This window comes from Dendrobates tinctorius, unplaced genomic scaffold (genome assembly GCF_039654945.1).
Source record: "Dendrobates tinctorius isolate UK_male_01 unplaced genomic scaffold, ASM3965494v1 ptg000003l, whole genome shotgun sequence".
In the NCBI taxonomy this organism is placed as follows: domain Eukaryota; kingdom Metazoa; phylum Chordata; class Amphibia; order Anura; family Dendrobatidae; genus Dendrobates; species Dendrobates tinctorius.
This window is the reverse complement of record NW_027361671.1, coordinates 24,045,348-24,064,394: the sequence shown is the minus strand read 5'-3', so window position 1 is coordinate 24,064,394 and position 19,047 is coordinate 24,045,348. Positions and strand designations below refer to the sequence as shown.

The following is a 19,047-nucleotide window of genomic DNA, read 5'->3' as shown; positions in this document are numbered from 1 at the left end:
CGCCAGCAAGGTCACAGTGTGACAGTCTGGTCTTGATAATCTTTATACTGCACAAGAATTCACTCTCTGAAAAGCCATTGTTCTGTGATATGTGGCTTTTGTACAGCTTGGCTTTGAAATGGTTCAGAGATTGTGGCATGTTTCTAGTGATGTGACATCTCAGGTTATATCACTCCGGAGTATCTCATACACTACAGATAATCGCATACGGCACATTCATCCAGTGTAACTGAAAAAATAAATGGTCTATTGGATAAATACATTTACATATTGTATCCGATGTGGCTTTAGACCTGACGGGGAATTTGGCTTTAAGGGGATGTCCACTACATGGTCAACTCCTTTCTCAGTCACTTCTCAACCCCAAGAATTGATATTAATAACACTTAAATTCACCTCTGGTTCCGGTGTTGTCGGCTCTGGCTCTCCCAACGCTTTTGTGATGTTATGTCACATGTTTCCTGGCCCATTCAGTGACCACTTAATTATCTTCTCCTTAGGACAAATTAGACATCCGAAGGAAGTGAGAGAGATGCCGTAGCGCTAATGTCAGAGACACCGCACTGAACTTGCTCACTGAGCCAGTGCGCGTGTCCTGAGTAAAGCGAACAGTGCTCAAAGCTACCTGTGGAGCGGGCAGCAGCCGAGTAGATGCGTACTTCAGAGCCGCAGGACCTGAAGCACGTGACTGCTAGAGGCGTGGCTTAAACTCCACAGAGCTAGGAGCTGCAAGACAATTCCTAGCAGAGTAACTGCGAGACAAAGTTACCAAGGGGCATAGACAGTGAGAATAGTCAGGACGTAGCCAATGAGTCACACACAGAGATAGCTGCAAGGTACCAGAGGGGCGAGCAGAGAGTAGTCAGGTCACAGGAAATGAGTCATACACAGATAGTTGCAAGGTACAAGAGGGGCGAGCAGAGAGTAGTCAGGTCACAGGCAATGAGTCATACACAGATAATAACGCAGTACAAAATCAACAGGCAAACTCACAACGGGAAACAGAGGCGGGTCAGAACCATATAAACAAGCTATAGCAACAAACAGGCACACGGGGGTCAGCACAGTAGGCCAAAGGCAGAAGTATAACTGGCAGGGATTGAAGCTACCCAGGGGTTTATGAAGCTCTCCCAGAACCAGAAAGAGGCCACAATCATTAACCCCAAGTGTGCAGGTCAAAACCTGCACAGAGCTCCAGACATTAACCCCCGGTGTGCAGCTCAAAAACCTGCACTGGGATCATGACAGCTTGCTTTCTCTTGATGTCAGTTGCATCAGAAGGATGGGTTGTTGCCGTCCTACGGCCACCTCCACATCTCCTGGTATACTGGCCTGTCTCCTGGTAGTGCCTCCAGCCTGTGGACACTACGCTGATAGAAACAGCAAACCTTGCCACAGCTCGCATTGATGTGCCATCCTGGATGAGCTGCACTACCTGAGCCACTTGTGTGGGTTTTAGAGTCCATCTCATGCTACCACGAGTGTGAAAGCACAACCAACATTCAAAAGTGACCAAAACATCAGCCAGAAAGCATTGGTACTGAGATGTGGTCTGTGGTCCCCACCTGCAGAACTTAATACTTTGTTGCGCCACCTTTTGCTGCGATTACAGCTGCAAGTCACTTGGGGTATGTCTCTATCAGTTTTGTACATCAAGAGACTGAAATTCTTGCCCATTCTTCCTTGGCAAACAGCTCGAGCTCTGAGGTTTGATGGAGATCGTTTGTGAGCAGCAGTTTTCAGCTCTTTCCACAGATTCTCGATTGGATTCAGGTCTGGAATTTGACTTGGCCATTCTAACACCTGGATACGTTTATTTGTGAACCATTCCATTGTAGATTTTGATTTATGTTTGGGATCATTGTCTTGTTGAAAGACAAATCTCCGTCCCAGTCTCAGGTCTTTTGCAGACTCCAACAGGTTTTCTTCAAGAATGGTCCTGTATTTGGCTCCATCCATGTTCCCATCAATTTTAACCATCTTCCCTGTAACTGCTGAAGAAAAGCAGCCCCAAACCATGATGCTGCCACCACCATGTTTGACACTGGGGATGGTGTGTTCAGAATGATGAGCTGTGTTGCCTTTACGCCAAACATATCGTTTGGCATTGTTGCCAAAAAGTTTGATTTTTTTGTTTCATCTGACCAGAGCACATTCTTCCACATGTTTGGTGTGTCTCCCAGGTGGCTTGTTGCAAACTTTAAACTACACTTTTTATGGATATCTTTGAGAAATGGCTTTCTTCTTGCCACTCTTCCATGAAGGCCAGATTTGTGCAGTGTACGACTGATTGTTGTCCTATGGACAGACTGTCCCACCTCAGCTGTAGATCTCTGCAGTTCATCCAGAGTGATCATGGGCCTCTTGGCTGCTTCTCTGATCAGTCTTCTCCTTGTTTGAGATGAAAGTTTAGAGGAACGGCCGGGTCTTGGTAGATTTGCAGTGGTATGATACTCCTTCCATTTCACTATGATCACTTGCACAGTGCTCCTTGAGATGTTTAAAGTTTTGGAAATCATTTTGTATCCAAATCCAGCTTTAATCTTCTCCCCAACAGTATCACGGACCTGCCTGTTGTGTTCCTTGGTCTTCATGATGCTCTCTGTGCTTCAGACAGAACCCTGAGACTATCACAGAGCATGTGGGAAAAGGTTGAAAAGTTCCAGGGGGCGAATACTTTCGCAAGGCACTGTATATTCTGTTGTTTAAGTGTTCCCTTTATTTTTTTGAGCAGTGTGTATGAGTTGGATTTTTCCTGTGGAAAACACACTGTGTATTACAGTACCAGCATTGTGGATGACAATGAAGTCTCATCCACACACTGGACAGTCAGTTCTCATTGAAAACTGACCTGCTCTCTACATTTAACATGTTCAGTATGGCAATTTTATGCTGTGGATTTCACCTGTTGCATTGAAAGAGTCAAAGCTGCAGCAAGCCTATGCAATTTCTTCAATGAAATCCATAGTGTTTTTTGCCTGGGCTGTGGAGTCGGAGTCTGTGTTCTTTTTGGTGAAAGTTGGAATCGGTATAAAATGGACCGACTCAACCTCCTAAAATATATAATAAATGGGTTCAGTAGTACAATGTAAGATGAGCTGAAAATGTTTTCATAAGAATTTGGGAAAATTATGAATTGTCCTATAAATGCCTGTTCTGCTCCTGATTTAAGGATCTCCGCTTTTAGTGGAGATGAATCTGTGCTGCTCTTTATGCACATGCTCAGTAGTGATCACTGTTTTGGAGTCGGAGTCAGTGAAATTGAGGAGTCGGCGGTTTGGCTTACCAAATCCACAAATCTGTTTTTTTGTAGATTTTATTCCCTGTGTGGTCTCACTCTTGTGTTTTTATGTAGCAAACAAGGTTGCCTGTTATTGTGTCAAAGAAGCAATTTACCTGTAAACTAACATTAGATCTTCAGGTAAATAGCGTTAAGTGGCATAAAAGGTTCCCTTTAACAACACAGTGCACTTTTTTTTAGTTTTTTTAAGTTGTAAGGCTGGTTTCACACTTGCGTGTTTTTTGCGCTGGATTTTAGCGCTAAAAAACGCATGCATTTTTTTTCCTATATTTTGCATGGGATGCGCTTATGTGCGCATACACATGCGTTTGTATGCGTTTTTCCGTGCATGCGTTTTTTTGTGGTGTGCGCTCGGGCGCACAAAATGCATCCTGTTGCATTTTTTGGGCGTCCGACTTGCCTCAAATAAATGCATGCGCGAAATGCGTTATTTTACAGCAAGACACCCATTATAAATCTATGGGTGCGCATATGTACGCATTGCCATGCTCATGTATGCGTTTTTTTGCGCGTGCGTTTTTTTGTTGACCATTAGTTAGACAATGGAATTTAGGGGTTTGGGTTATAGTTAGGGTTAGTTAAGGGGGGTTAGGGCTTGGGTTAGGGTTAGTATGGTTTGGTTAAGGGTTAGGGTTTAGGGTTAGTTGGGGGTTAGGGTTTGGTTGAGGGTTAGGGTTAGTATGGTTTGTTTAAGGGTTAGGGTCAGGGTTAGGTTAGGGTATGGTTTGGTTAAGGGTTAGGGTCAGGGTTAGGGTTAGTAAAGTCATGGTTTGGGTTAGTGTGAGGGGCCAACTAATGTTGGAAAAAACGCAAATGCAGTAAAAACGCACTAAAAGCGCATACAAACGAATAAAAACGCTGCGTTTTTTTCATGCATGCTCATAAAAATGCTTGAAAAAACGCAGCATTTGTATGCGTTTTTTCCATGCGTTTTTTTGCAGGAAAAACGCGCTGCAAAAAAAAGCAAGTGTGAAAGTAGCCTAAAATTGATCCAAAAATGATCCCTTTCTCGATGTAGATGCCTGCCTTACTGGTATTTTATGCACAGTTGATGCAAACAGAAAGTCATGGCTTTTTGACAAGCAGTGGTGTAAAAGTGATGCTTGATTGGGGAATAGCAAAAGGTTTGTTGGTTGTTTACAGCTTTTAACCCCTTTCTGAAATGGTGTTTTTTCCAGTTGTTTTTTGGGGGCTTTTTTTACTCCGTTATTTCAAGAGCCATAACTTCTTTATTATTTTGCCAATATGGCTTTATTTTAGCTCTGTGGAGTAAGCACACATTTACATATAAACTATACATTGTATAAAAGGTGAAATAAATATTCCAATAATTCTAAAGGGAATGACAAAAGGAGATATGATTCAGACCCATCCTGAATTGCTCCTTTTATTAACTTTCCCAAGCTGTTCTAACATTTATTCTAATATTTGACCACCTTGTCCTTTTTTTATTTTTCTTTACATGATTTACTTTGCTTTTTTTTTTTGTTATGTTATACCATTTTTTTCTCTCAAAGAAGGCAAAATAGAAAAAAAAAGGAATCCCCGTAGATAAAATGGTTGGTTGTCTTATTGTTCTAATTTAAGAGAGAGAAAAAAAAAAGTGTCATGAATGTGTAATTAAATATAATGACAAGCCATTCAATCCCGACTAATGTTCCATAGTATAATGCAATCGTTAGGTTAACCACATTGATCTTGAAGCAATTCCTGTTGTATTGATGCAATTACTTGAAATGTGGACAAGGGGAGCCGGTGGCCGCAGCTCTGTACACACTTGTGTTTACTAGCAGTGCCTGTATTTGGACGGGCAGCCACCGATTCACAACAGAGCCGATGTGGATACAGTATTCCACATTTGTAAACATTTGTTTCCCAGTGCATTGAGGGAGTTTTGCCAATGAGAATCAAGAGTTTGGCACAATGGTCGTCGTTCCACCGCTCCGGTTCTGTTATCTCCGCATACTAGAATTTGAAAGCAATTCCTACAGCACTTTTTTTTTCTCGTGTTGACTGTATTTGTAAGTGTCTTTTCAATACTTTTTTTTTTTCTGGAAGCATCTGCCAGCTCTCATCTATGTTTCATTTCTGGTCTGCAAATTTTCTCTGTGTGAGATCACAGAAAAAGAAATGTCGGTTCCAGCCAGCTATCAAGAATGTGGGAAATTTTTGAATGGCAAAATAAAACTTAAAAAATCTATTTGTGTAAACACTGAGCCACATTTGCACTGATATCTTCCTTCCTTCCCACTGCCTGGCATCAAACTATGTTAAAATAAAAATTCCTACGGCTATCCCTTCTGAAAGTTTCCTGCATCCGGTCTGCAGAAGAGAATCTGTCACTTTTGGCAAGAGTACAGGAAGTATGCGAACCTGTCACGGCAAGCAGTCTCAAAGGGCAAACTGCTTTGCAGCAGCTAATTAACCTTAGGAAATAATTACACAAATATGCAAATGTTGTTTAGATAATTCCATGTGCTATCAGCGCAGGTAGTCGATCATAACTGCAGACCTTGGAGTGCCTAGATGTTAGAATGTGCACCGCTCGATAAGGCTTTGTCTCTTGCATTACTTTAACTTGGTATTTAACAATTAATGACTGTAATATTGCGTTAGTAAATTCAGACGCTTGTCCTTTAGAGGCAGCAGAACATAATATATTCTCGCCGCTTATCTAGGTGCAGTAATGTCAGCATTGTAATAACGTCTTACTTTTTTTTCTTTTTACAACCTATAAAGAAAACATAAACATTTTTTTTTTAAAATTGAACGTTACATTTAATAGCGTCATGTTTCTTGTGTAAAATAGTGTCTGTCTTGCAAATGTGTAATTCCAAATATGATATTTATCCAGGAACCAATGTTATTTCATTCTCCCAAAAGACCCTCTAATGAATGGATCCTGGTGATACATTGGTTGGGTAAAGCGGGGTCCTACACGATTTATAGGCCTGAAAAAGTTTTTTCTTCTCGTTTGGCTTGGAGAAGGTATTTCCTGTTGAGGATCAGACTTTTTGACAAACTTGAATCAATGCCTCCATTCTGATAATGTAGTTTTAATTGTTATACTCAACCAGGTTACTTGTTGTTTCCATCGACATAATTATGTATTCACAGGCTAGATGATTGCCGATTGCACACAGGTTTTGAGAACGACGCTTCGAAATGCCTTATTTGAATAGGGTGATTGTGAATGCATGCCATTTAAAGGCGCTGGCTCATCTTTTTAAACTAGTACAAATTGCAAAGTACTTGTAAAAACACATAACTTTTGCTATTTACCTCTTGTTAAAATTTGTCTCCAATCTCAAGAATGGAGAGATTTTTAATCTTATAGTTGCTCATTGCCTAGATTACCACTTCTGTAGAATATTAGTGGTGGCTGGTCTCATGAGCAGAGTGTAGCACTTACAGGCTCTTTATTATTGAGATTGTAAGCGCTGCTCTGAAATTTGCTGCATCCACCCAGCTTCAATACTTGTGTTCTCCTCTGATTCTGCAGAGGCAAAGCTATAAAGATAAAACATGATACAACTCCTTTAATTATATATGGGACTGCTGGAGAGATTGTTCAGCAGTTCCTTAGACCCTGAATAGAGTAGTGATGCACATGCACTGCCTACGCTTAATTTAAAGGGGTCATTTCAGAGACTCGTTACTAGGACAAGCGATCAGCAGGCTATGTCCTCTCTTGTGGATAGCATATTATCTGCTATGATAGGATATACCGGTAGCCGTTTATCGCTATATGCATTGCATCTCTGTATGTTTCCATTAACAGCTAGAATAATTAAAGGGATTGTCCAAGTTTTTTTTGCCAGAAGCCGTACCATTTCTGTCTGTTATCTCCTACTGTAACTAATCCCTGTTCCCTTAAATGTGGATAAGATTCTGGATCTTGTTTTTTGGGAAAAAAATAAACTTCTTTTTCTAATCATGGACCACCCTTTTTTATACAAAGATTAGGGAAATCTAATATCCTACACATTCACTGTATGTTATATGGCAATAAGGAGTTGGATAATTTGACTTATCGGCAAGATGTTGGCGTTTGGAGGACACTGATGTACTTTATGGAAAGTATGGTGTACAAACTCCTCTGGATGTGAACCCAAAGGTTTAGTTCTGGCACTATATCATCTTGCTAATGCAAAACATATAATCTACTAGATCCAATTTCTTTTATTCTGTTTATTCATGAATGTATTTTTTTTTTTTTAAGACTTTATAAGTATTTCTGCATTTCTTTAAAAATGTACAAGGTGATAATACAATTGTTCTGTTCAGTTCAACAACAAAAAGAAATTGCCTTGTTCTGCATAATAAATAATTTACTGCATTACGCTCCCTGGTTTTCTAGTTTTCTACACCATGTATTTGGTGTTTAAACCTATGAAGAATAATTTAGGCTCACATTTAAAAAAAAAATAAAATAAATATATATATATATATATATCTCTTGATCTTATCTTTAATATTTTGGATTCGATATTGAGTTGCTGGTCACCAAAGTTTGTGCAATGTTAGAATGTTGTTATTTTTTTATATTTTATTTTTACTTTGTCTGTTCAGGCATTCTGAAATTACCTTGATGCTGACCTCCTCTCTCCCTATTATTATTATTAATGCCAGGTGCCTAAAGAATTGGGGCCCATCATACACATCCCTTTTGGTATTGTTCGTTGTCCTTTTGCAGAGCTGTCCATGTGCGGGAACATTTACTTTATTTTACCTTTTCATTGAAGACTTTTTTAGTGTAGAGCACTCCAGTATTTCTGTAGGAAAATCCACATCAGATACGTTATGTGTGACCCCATTCTTAGAGGGAAACTGTCACCAGGTTTTTGCTCCCTTATCCGCGAACAGCGTGAAGTAGGTAGAGACCCTGATTCCAGCGATGTGTCTCATAGTTTACTTGGTGCAGCAGTTGTGATACAGTCAGAGTTTTTAGATGAAGCAGAAGTCAGAGAGCTTCCTTGGCCCACACCACATCTTTCTATGTACATTGTCTATTGAAAGTGAGCTGCTATTAGAGGAATTAGAGGAGGGGGCGTGGTTGGACCAGGACTCGCGTGAGCACCATTCCTGTCAGTGATACTCTCCTGGTGATAAAACATTTATTGTATGAAAATAGTGACACATCCCTGAAAATTGTGTGTCAGCCCCTGCTGACAGATCCCCTTCATAGTGGCATTTGTGTTGAAATTGGAGGAAATTCTTGCTATATTAATGTACTGACCAATTCATATTGTACTTGTTCGATAAGTTTGGAAATGTTGCTGCTAATCCTATTCTAAAACCAAAGAAATGAGCCAGATCATAAGTTGGTATACACACTGTGGCCATTTAACAGACATAGCCTAACTGGAAACAAAATGAGCATATACCCTGCTGTAAGAACATAGGAATGGCATACAAACTGTACATGACATCAGGTACTTAGTAGCACTGTGATTTAAAAAAAAAGTGTAAAGCCATCCCACCGCACCAAGGTGTACCCCAAATGGGACGGTCCTCTTTTCTAGCATTAAAACCTCAAGAATATAGCCTGTAGGGGTCCCCAAATATGTGAGGTTCTCACTACCATTCAAAGTACCCTCAGGGGTTAACTAGCAAATATAACCTGGAGGGGTCCCCAAATATTAAAATATAACCTTTAATCAATTATTAAAAAGACAAATATCACAAACAAACCAAATAAAGTGCTCGTGCAAACCAGTGCTCATTAAAAAATGGTTTGGTCTCACCACTGTTGACGGACAAAAGATCCCAGCCCCCTTCCGTAAGTACCTTGCCGGGAGATGGATCCAAACAAGGGAAAGGGGAATATATATGGGGAGAGAGATGAAAGCGGTATGTAATAATTTCCTAGACTCCCTGTCATGCCACAGTATTGCTCCTGTCCTAACAAGGACAGGCCCCAAGTGGACCCTATAGTGATACCTCCAATGATATGGGGCTGAATACTCCCCATATCATTGGCATGGCAGGAAGTCTAGGAAATTATTACATACTGCTTATGTATCTCTCCTCATATATATTCCCCTTTCCCTTGTTTGGATCTTTTGTCCGTCAACAGTGGGGAGACCAAACCATTTTTTAATGAGCACTGGTTTGCACGAGCACTTTATTTGGTTTGTGATATTTGTTTTTTTAATAATTGATTAAAGGTTATATTTTAATATTTGGGGACCCCTCCAGGTTATATTTGCTAGTTAACCCCTAAGGGTACTTTGAATGGTAGTGAGAACCTCACACCATAGCTGACATTGTAGTATTATAACCTCACCTTTCTAAGTGTCCTATGTTATTCATATGTACTATTACCATCTACTTACACCAGGGTATATGCTCATTTTATTCCTGTCTTAGGTTTTATCTGATAATCCTTCTTTGCAATGGTGGATGAGTAATTGTAACTGCAGCGGTAGGAGTAATCGTGTCTCTTACTGCACTGTACCCAGTGGCATGTATACGCATATAATACATGTGTTTATTACATGGGGTTTACCTTTTCCCCTTTCTTACAGGAGAATGGCAGCCCCGAGGAGCATGCTTTATATGTATGGGACAACTTCATCTCAAAGTCACCTGCTGAAAATGTATTTTTTGTTGCACACAGCTATGGGGGACTCGCTTTTGTGGAGCTGGTAAGAGATCCTGTATCTTAATAATCTGAATGTAATGAAATTATGTGATTGCAAACTGTTCTAACTGGTTGTCAAGTTCTTCCATATATGATCCAATTAAATGTGCTGTTAGGTTGTAATATAATATATATGTTGGAACTTGAGACTGGACCAGGAACATTCACATAGACGCCTTGATGTATACATAGAGATCAGTCTGTGCATAATATTCATGTGCTAACTCGTAGTTAGTTAAGAGTTTATTAATAATAATAATATTATCCATAAGCGACTTTCTGTTGATTACGATGTATTTATTTGCATTGATCAGTAATACATGTGAACATATTTATTTTGCGGACTTATATAGCACCATTAGTTTCTGCTTTACAAGCATTATCGTCACTGTCCACATTGGGGCTCACAATCTAAATTCCCTATCAGGATGTCATTGACATGTTAAAGAACCCGGGGGAGACCCACACAAACACAAGGAGAACTTAGAAACTCTTACCAGTTGTACTTGGTGGGATTTGAATCCAGGACCCCAGAGTGGCAAAGCATCAGTGCTAACCACTGAGCCACCGCTCCACCCGTATTAATCTTTGTTGGAGAATTTTTGTATCTGCCTCACTTTTCAGTAGCCTTTATTGCATTTTTTTTTCAGACTGTCTTGAAATGTTCAGAAACTTTTTCCTTCTCTAGATAATCCTTCTAGAATAAAACAATAAGTTAAAGACCGAGTGGACGGGGATCTTTCAGTTGCTGACATACAGCAATAACAAGGTGTACTGTATCCGGACAGACAATCTGCCAGATGGCACATCATTTGGGAGTTTGTTGGAACCTTGTTAGCACTAGTTAATGCAGTTGCAAATAACGTGGTGAAATTTCAGATACACATTGTAACTTGCATAATATCTTTAAAAAAAATCACAAAATTACCTCTGTAGTCTTTTGACAGCTATAGGAGCAAGTAGATACTGTTACGATATTGTTGATGTTGCACTGGTAGCAAAGTAGTCCTTAAAAGGAAACTGTCACCCCTTGGACGCTTTTAAGTTATTACTATGGATATAAAGGTAATAGAATTATTAAACTCGTCTTACTTGTATGCCTCATTGCTGCGTTGTAGATGTTAAGAAATGTACTTTGAATGTTTAATGTTGATGATTTTTTTCCACACTCCGGGGGATGTGGTGCCTAAAAGAAATCCATGTCAACTCTCTTCATTACAATAGCACCCCCACATGCATGTCACACTGCCCTGTGACGTCAAGTTGCTGCACGTAAAACCCGCGCATGCAACGTGCACTCGCGCGGTTATGGGTGCGTTATCCTCGCTTTTATGGCCACTGTCTTCATCCTGCTTTTGCGTAGGTGCCGGCGAGTCTTTGCTACTGAGCAGTGACTTGCCTGCGCTGAAGCAGGATGAAGACACTGCCCATAGAAGGGCGGATAACGCACCCATAACCGCGTGAGTGCACGGCTCATGCGCTCCAGAGCCTGGAAGAAATCAATAACCTAAAATAATCAAAGCACAGTTCTCAACATCTAGACCACAGCTGTGAGGCATACAGGTAAGGCTACTTTCACACATCAGTTTTTTGCCGTCAGGCAGGATCCGGCTATTTTTAGAAAAAACGGATCCGGCATAAATTTTGGAGAACTGTAGAAACGGATCCGTTTTTTTGCTGGATCCGTCTAGCAGGTGATATCTGTTCCTGGGGGCTGGCCAATTGGATCTGAGCATGCGCAGACTTAAAAAAAACGGATCCGGTGGCTGGATCCGTCTTTTTCTGGATCCAGCGCCCATAGACTTTCATTGTAGCAAAAAGCTGGAAGCGCCGGATCCGGCGCTTCCGGCTTTTTCGCCAGAGACAAAAAACGTTACAGTAGCCGTTTTTTCCAGACGCCGGAATGAGACAAGTTGCCGGATCCGGCAAAAAACGGATGAAACGCAATGCCATCCGGCACGATCCGGCGCTAATGCAAGTCAATGGGGAAAAACTGGATCCGGCATTGCATTTTGCCGGATCCGGTTTTACAAAAAAAAGCCGGATCGCGCCTGAAGGCAAAAAACTGATGTGTGAAAGAGGCCTTAGACTAGTTTAACCAACCTATTACCTGTATGCTTTAATAGCTTAAAGGTGTCCAGGGCGGACAGAGTCCCTTTAACACTGGGGAGAACAAGAGTAAACCAGCATCATGGGACTAAAAGATGCTAGAATTCTTTGGTGTCTACATGTCCAGTGTGATGTGATTCTAGGCCGACAATTAAATCTTTAGTAATAATAGTATTCCGGATATGGACAGCAGATAACAAAGAGACAGGACAGGCAAGGCTTCTGGAGTATTTGGTGCCACTAAGCAATTATCTTTAACCTGCAGCAAGTATTATTCTCTTAAACTGCAGGGAACACAAATATCTTATCTCTTTCAACCATATTTTTCACTGAATCAACTTTTATTTTTTCGGATCCAACTTTATTATGTTATTTAATTGTTGTTTCGTTGCTGACGGGATGTAGAGTATTACTGTAGGCATAGCATTGTTCCCAAACTCTTAAGAAAATTGTTTCAATTTGCTGGTTTTAGCTATTTTATCGTTAGAAGAATGGAGAGTTGTCCATGGAGAGAGCTCAGTCCAGAGGATGACATTCTGTAAAGACTGAAATTACAAAGTACATGAATTGAAATAATAAGAAAAAAAGGGTTAGCACTTGGCATCAGATGGGTATTCGGAGACCGCATAGTTACCAGGATAAGTGGAGAACAATAAGTCATAGACTAATATGTGTTAGTGCTCTGGCAAGATGTCCCATAAGGTGTTTATAATATGTGTGACGGAATGTCCAGAGATGTTGTCATGTGTTCCGGTGACTGTTGTCTTTTCGTGGAAACCTGCGGCAGAGCAGAAGAATAATGGCATTTTTTTGAAAAACAAAATTTTGAAATTAACTTTTTTCTTTCTACCTGTAGTTTCTTAAACTGTGTTTTTTGTTTTGTATTTTTCTTATAACCTGTGTTTGAGGGTCCAGGACCTTTTTTTTTTCTTAGGAAGTTTATAATTAAAGGAGTTCTTTCATGACTGTACATAAAGTGCTTTTTTTTCCCCACTTCTAGTGAACTAATGGCATATGCTAGAAATTCACCTTTAATGTCTGTCCCAAGACAACCACACCAGTACAAGTAGTCTGTGGTGCATCAGTGACTGCATTACAAGAAGCTGATGACTCCGAACATGCTGAGTGGCTGCTTTTCCATGAAAAACCAGCAGAATTGTGATTGCATCTCTGGTTTTCAGTACACAATGTTAATTCCATGTCTTAACTAAGACATTTTTTTTGTAAGAAACTTTTTTTTTTGTACATTAAGGCCCTGATTCATCAAGCTTAAACTCGCGTAAAAACCATTGAAAAGTCGCAAATTTTGTTGCTCAGCACAGAGGCGCATACAAATTTTGCAACTTTTGGCATTTTTGCAATAGTTTTTCCAAAATTGGTTTAGCTGGGGCAGGACGGGGGGTATGACACCACAGCTCATCTAATGCATGACAAGAGGCAGCATTCCTTACACCAGAAAACTTACTCCAGATACCTCTTAATGAATGAGGAGCGTCTGACTCCAGCACGCTTACTCATCGAGACTGGCACAAAGAGTTGTTCTTTCTGCTACCCTGTCCATAGACTTTAATAACAACTGCTACAGAATTAACCACTCTTCTTCCTCTTTGGAGTTTAGAGGATTAATGAGGTTTGGGAACCCAGTTCTCTCTATTTGTTATGTAAGATCCCCTAATAAAACATTTAAAAAAGAGGTAGCAAGCTCCTATTGCATCTGATGAGGCATCCAAGGGGCATTTGCTAGCTATCGGCAGGTATAATGAATGTGTAAGCAAAAAAAGAAAATTATACTTATCAGTTTTCCTAAGATCTGGTGTAACTCATGGATCCACCAATTTGCACATGGATGAATGGAAGACATCCCAGCTGGTTACTGGTTAGGGTACTGAAGAGGAAAAAGATCCAGCCAGCCCAAGAATAATATATACAATGGGTACGGAAAGTATTCAGACCCCTTTTAAATTTTTCACTTTGTTTCATTGCAGCCATTTGGTAAATTCAAAAAAGTTCTTTTTTTTGTCATTAATTTACACTCTGCCCCCCATCTTGACTAAACAAAAAAAATGTAGAAATTTTTTAAAAATTAAAAAAGAAAAACTGAAGTATCACATGGTCATTCAGACCCTTTGCTCAGACACTCATATTTAAGTCACACACTGTCCATTTCCTTGTGATCCTCCTTGAGATGGTTCTAATCTGTCATTGGAGTCCCACTGTGTTTAATTAAACTGATAGGAATTAATTTGCAAAGGCACACACCTGTCTATATCAGACCTCACAGGTCACAGTGCATGTCAGACCAAATGAAAATCATGAGGTCAAAGGAACTGGCCAAGGAGTTCAGAGACAGAATTGTAGCAAGGCACAGATCTGGCCAAGGTTACAAAAGAATTTCTTCAGTACTCAAGGTTCCTAAGAGTATAGTGGCCTCCATAATCCTTAAATGGAAGAAATTTGAGACCACCAGAAGTCTTCCTAGACCAGTCCATCTAGCCAATCGAGCAATCGTGGGAGAAGAGCCTTGGTGAGAGAGGTAAAGAAGAAGCCTAAGATCACTGTGGCTGAGCTCCACAGATGCAGTAGGGAGATAGGAGAAAGTTTCACAAAGTCAACTATCATTGCAGCCCTCCACCAGTCGGGCCTTTATGGCAGAGTGGCCCAATGGAAGCCTCTCCTCAGTGCCAGACATATGAACACTCGCAACACACACACACTCGCCTACACTCCTTGAGAAAGCGCTGTTTTAGAGCGAAACGCGCGTTGGGGATCGCCCTACAGTCTGGGGTACTTGTGCAGCACCTGGTAAGCCTTCCCTTTTTACACATTTTTGCGCCTTTATGATGCAATTTATGCACTTTACGGAATGGCTTGCCGCCATTGGCTTACACTGCCTTATTCCATGTTGACCAGCCAGCCCTGAGGGATTTCTCTCCCAAACCTATTATGGCTTTATTTATAATTCATTTGGGCACTGGTGTGGGCCATACATGATATTTGCGCTATGGAGACACTGGCGTAGGATATTGGTGTTTTGGGCTATTTTTATCCCCTTTTGCTTTTCCTTCCTGACTTTTGGTGTCCATTTGTTATTTGCAACTTTGCTATTTTTAACTATTGTCTGCATTTGTAATAATAAAGATTGTGATAATTTTCTAAATATTGCTTGGATTCGATCACTCTTTTTTTTCTCCTTGTTTGTATATGAACACTCGCATAGTTTGCTAAAAACACATGAAAGACTCCCAGACTATGAGAAATAAGATTCTCTGGTCTGATGAGACGAAGATAGAACTTTTTGGTAATGTGTGGAGAAAACCAGGCACTGCTCATCACCCAATACAATCCCAACAGTGAAACATGGTGGTGGCAGCATCATGCTATGGGGGTGTTTTTCGGCTGCAGGGACAGGACGACTGGTTACAGTTGAAGGAAACATGAATGCGGCAAAGTACAGAGATATCCTGGATGAAAACCTCTTCCAGAGTGCTCTGGCCGAAGGTTCACCTTCCAACAAGACAATAACCCTAAACACACAGCTAAAATAACAAATGAGTGGTTTTAGAACAACTCTATGACCATTCTTGACTGGCGTAGCCAGAGCCCTGACCTAAACCCAATTGAGCATCTCTGGAGAGACCTAAAAATGGCTGTCCACCAACGTTCACCATTCAACCTGACGGAACTGGAGAGGATCTGCAAAGAAGAATGGCAGAGGATCCCCAAATTCAGGTGTGAAAAACTTGTTGCATCATTCCCAGGAAGACTCATGGCTGTACTAGCTCAAAAGGGTGCTTCTACTCAATACTGAGCAAAGGGTCTGAATACTTTCCGTACCCATTGTAAGTTTAGCATTTCACATTTTAGTAGAAAAATATTAAAAACATGATGAAAAAGATGAAAAAAGACTCAAGGAAATGACGTGTTTGGAAACATCATGGTTCTTAATCCTAGCCTCAATATGATTAAAAACCATGGTGGTTCGAAATGCGTTATCTTTTTGATATTTTTTTTTCACCACAATGAACGTGTCCTTTTCTTATGCACAATTTCTGCCCTTTATACACAAGACCTGGATACTATGTCGGCAGCGCCTCTTTCTTTTCAATGCGGAAATTAGAAGCGCTAGATAACCCCTTGAATGTCATGAGACCTTTCTATCACCACAATATTTTGATACAGAATATACTTAGAGTGGTGGAAAAAAAACTAGTTGTAAAGGAGGAAAAAATTCCTTTGCAGTAAAGTAATGTGATCTCATCATTAGTCTGTTGTTTTTTTGTGTTTTGGTGCTTATATAGTTTATGGAGATCACCTGAATGACTTATTTATGTAGAACTATTTATAATTGATATATTTCAGTGCACACACAGACTGAGCTGCTCCGGCATCCCGACAGCGTGCTTAGAGTAGTGATAGAAAGCTGTTTTTTTTTTTTCCTTTCAGAACACTCATTTTAGAGGTTACAAGGACAGAAACCGTATCGGTTCCACGGGTGTTACAGAAGTTTTGTTTTTTTATTACATTTTGTAATTTAATGATGCCATTCCCTTCGGAATTCTCCTAGAAGGGGAGATAAAGTTCTTAATATCAGCAAAAACCTGGTGAGTGGAAGAAAAACATTAATGTCATTTGGGAACTGGAGGCAGCTGTTAATAATCCTTTTCACAATACACAGTACATGCGCTGAAGGCTTTGAATGCTGGAATGGTTAAAGATGCGATCACAAGTGCTGCATCATGTGAGAAACATGTAAAAGTTAGTTTTGTCTGATAAAGTGGTGACAGTGGGCTAAGAAGCAGGCTGGCACTCAGCAACCGATCTATGTGATGTCATGATCTACAGTATTTATTATTAATTATCATTTGCTTATGTTGCGCCATCATATTCCGTTCCACCTTACAGGCATTGTCAAAGCTGTCTCCAATAGGTCTCACAATCTCTATCAGTATATCTTTGGAGGGTGGGAGAAAACCGGAGAACCCGAAGGAAACCCACGCTAACATGGGGAGAACATACAAACTCCTTGCAGATGTTATAAATGGTGGGATGTGATTTGGCAAGTGTAGCCAGTTATCCTAATGATTATTACTGTTACCAATTATAACTTTTTGGCTGATTGTATGAAAAATAGTACGATTTTCTTGCATATTGTCATCTGCATGTCATTTGTATATCAATGTACAGTCTTAGCTGAAAGTGTTGCGCACCCTTGAAATTGTTCCAGAAAATTATTGCAATGACACATGTTTTTTTCTATAGATCTTTATTTTGTGTATTGGAACAGCACAAAAAAACAGAGGGGAAAAAAAGGCAAATTGGACATAATTAAACACAAACCCCCCAAAATAGGCCATACAAAATTGTTGGCACCCTCAAATTAATATTTGTTTGCACACCCTTTGGAATAATTAACTGCAATCAATCACTTCCTATAACCATCAGCAAATTTCTTACATCTCTCAACTGGGATTTTGGACCACTCTTCATTGGTAAACTTCTCCAGGGTGCCTTCTCCCAACAGCAATTTTAAGATCTCTCCACAGGTGCACAATGGGATTTAGAGCCAGACTCATTGCTGGCCACTTCAGAACTCTCCAGAACTTTATTTCCTTCTATCACTTGGTGCTTTTTGAAATGTGTTTGGGATGATTGTACTGCTGGGAGACCCATGATCTAAGATGCAAACCCAGCTTTCTGACGCTAGGCACTTAATTGCGTCTCAAAATTCTTTGGTAATCTTCAGATTTGCGTACTGTCAAGGCACCTAGTGCCAAAGGCAACAAGTAAAAAGAAAAAAACATCCTTGAACCTCCACCAAATTTGACTGTAGGTACTGTGTTCTTTTCTTTGTAAGCCTCATTCTGTTTATGGTAAACGGAATGATGCGCTTTACAAAAAAGCTTTATCTTGGTCTTATCTGTCCAGAAGATGCTTTCCCGGAAGGATTTTGGCTTACTCACGTACATTTTGGTTAATTGCAGTCTAGTTTTTTTTTATGTCTCTGTCAGTAGTGGGATCCTTCTGGGTCTACTGCCATAGTGTTTCATTTCATTCAAATGTCAATGGATAGTTCGGGCTGACACTGTTGTATCCTCAGCTTGCAGGTCAGCTTAAATTTCTTTGGAGCTTGATTGGGGCTGCTTATCCACTATCCAGACTATCCTGTGTTGCAGCCTTTTAATTTTTATCTGCTGTCCGTGTCCAGGGAAACTACCGTGCCATGGGTTGTAAAGTTATTGATTTATGTTTTGCACCATGAACTAAGGGACATCAAGAGATCTGGAGATGGACTTGTAACCTTGAGATTGTTGATATTTTTCAATAATTTTGGTTCTCAAGTCCTCAGTCAGTTCTCTTCTCCTATTTCTGTTCTCCATGTTTAGTGTGGCACACAGACACACAATGCAAATATTGAGCGTACTTCTCCCAATGGTATCTGGTTTCAGGAGAGATTTCCATATTGTCCACAGCTCTTACTTGCCACAGGTGTCACATGCTTGAAACAAAGCTGTTTGCTCACAATTTTGGAAAGGTCGCAACAATTTTGAACACCGCTTTTTTTGGGGTTTGGTGTGAAATTCCTTTTTTTCTTTTCAGGGTTTTTTTTTTTGCGTTGTTCCAGTACACACCAAGGAAATACCGTAACCTTGCTCAAGACTTGTAATTGCAATACATTTTCTGTGAGAAACAATTCCTTTTCTGGAATAAATGTCAAGGGTGCCACCCAGCGGTTTAATCATGTGACCCCATTTGAGAAGTTCTATTTGCCCATTCCCCCAAAAAAAAACCCTTAATATTCGGCGGGGTTACAGAAGACCATATACTTGTGAAAAGAAAATGAAATGCCAGCACTCACCCATTCCGAAGATAAATCAGTCCATTTTTATTTTCTTTGCATCTTGAACAACAACATAGAATGCGGTAGTGCCAATAGTGCAGGTGCAGGAGTTTCAACCACTGAGAATGGAAGACATGACGGACCTTCTCAAGT

The 19,047-nt window shown here is 40.2% G+C and overlaps 1 protein-coding gene across 8 annotated transcripts in view; it reads left to right on the top strand.

Annotated features, from left to right (window-relative positions):
• The window catches only part of ARB2A (ARB2 cotranscriptional regulator A), a 663,887-nt gene that overhangs the window by 341,647 nt on the left and 303,193 nt on the right, over positions 1-19,047 (top strand). For all 8 annotated transcript variants that reach the window (XM_073587607.1, XM_073587648.1, XM_073587558.1 and 5 more), the window contains one exon: positions 9,832-9,951. In XM_073587607.1, coding sequence (XP_073443708.1) covers positions 9,832-9,951 — 120 coding nt within the window. The remainder of the gene's footprint in view (positions 1-9,831; positions 9,952-19,047) is intronic.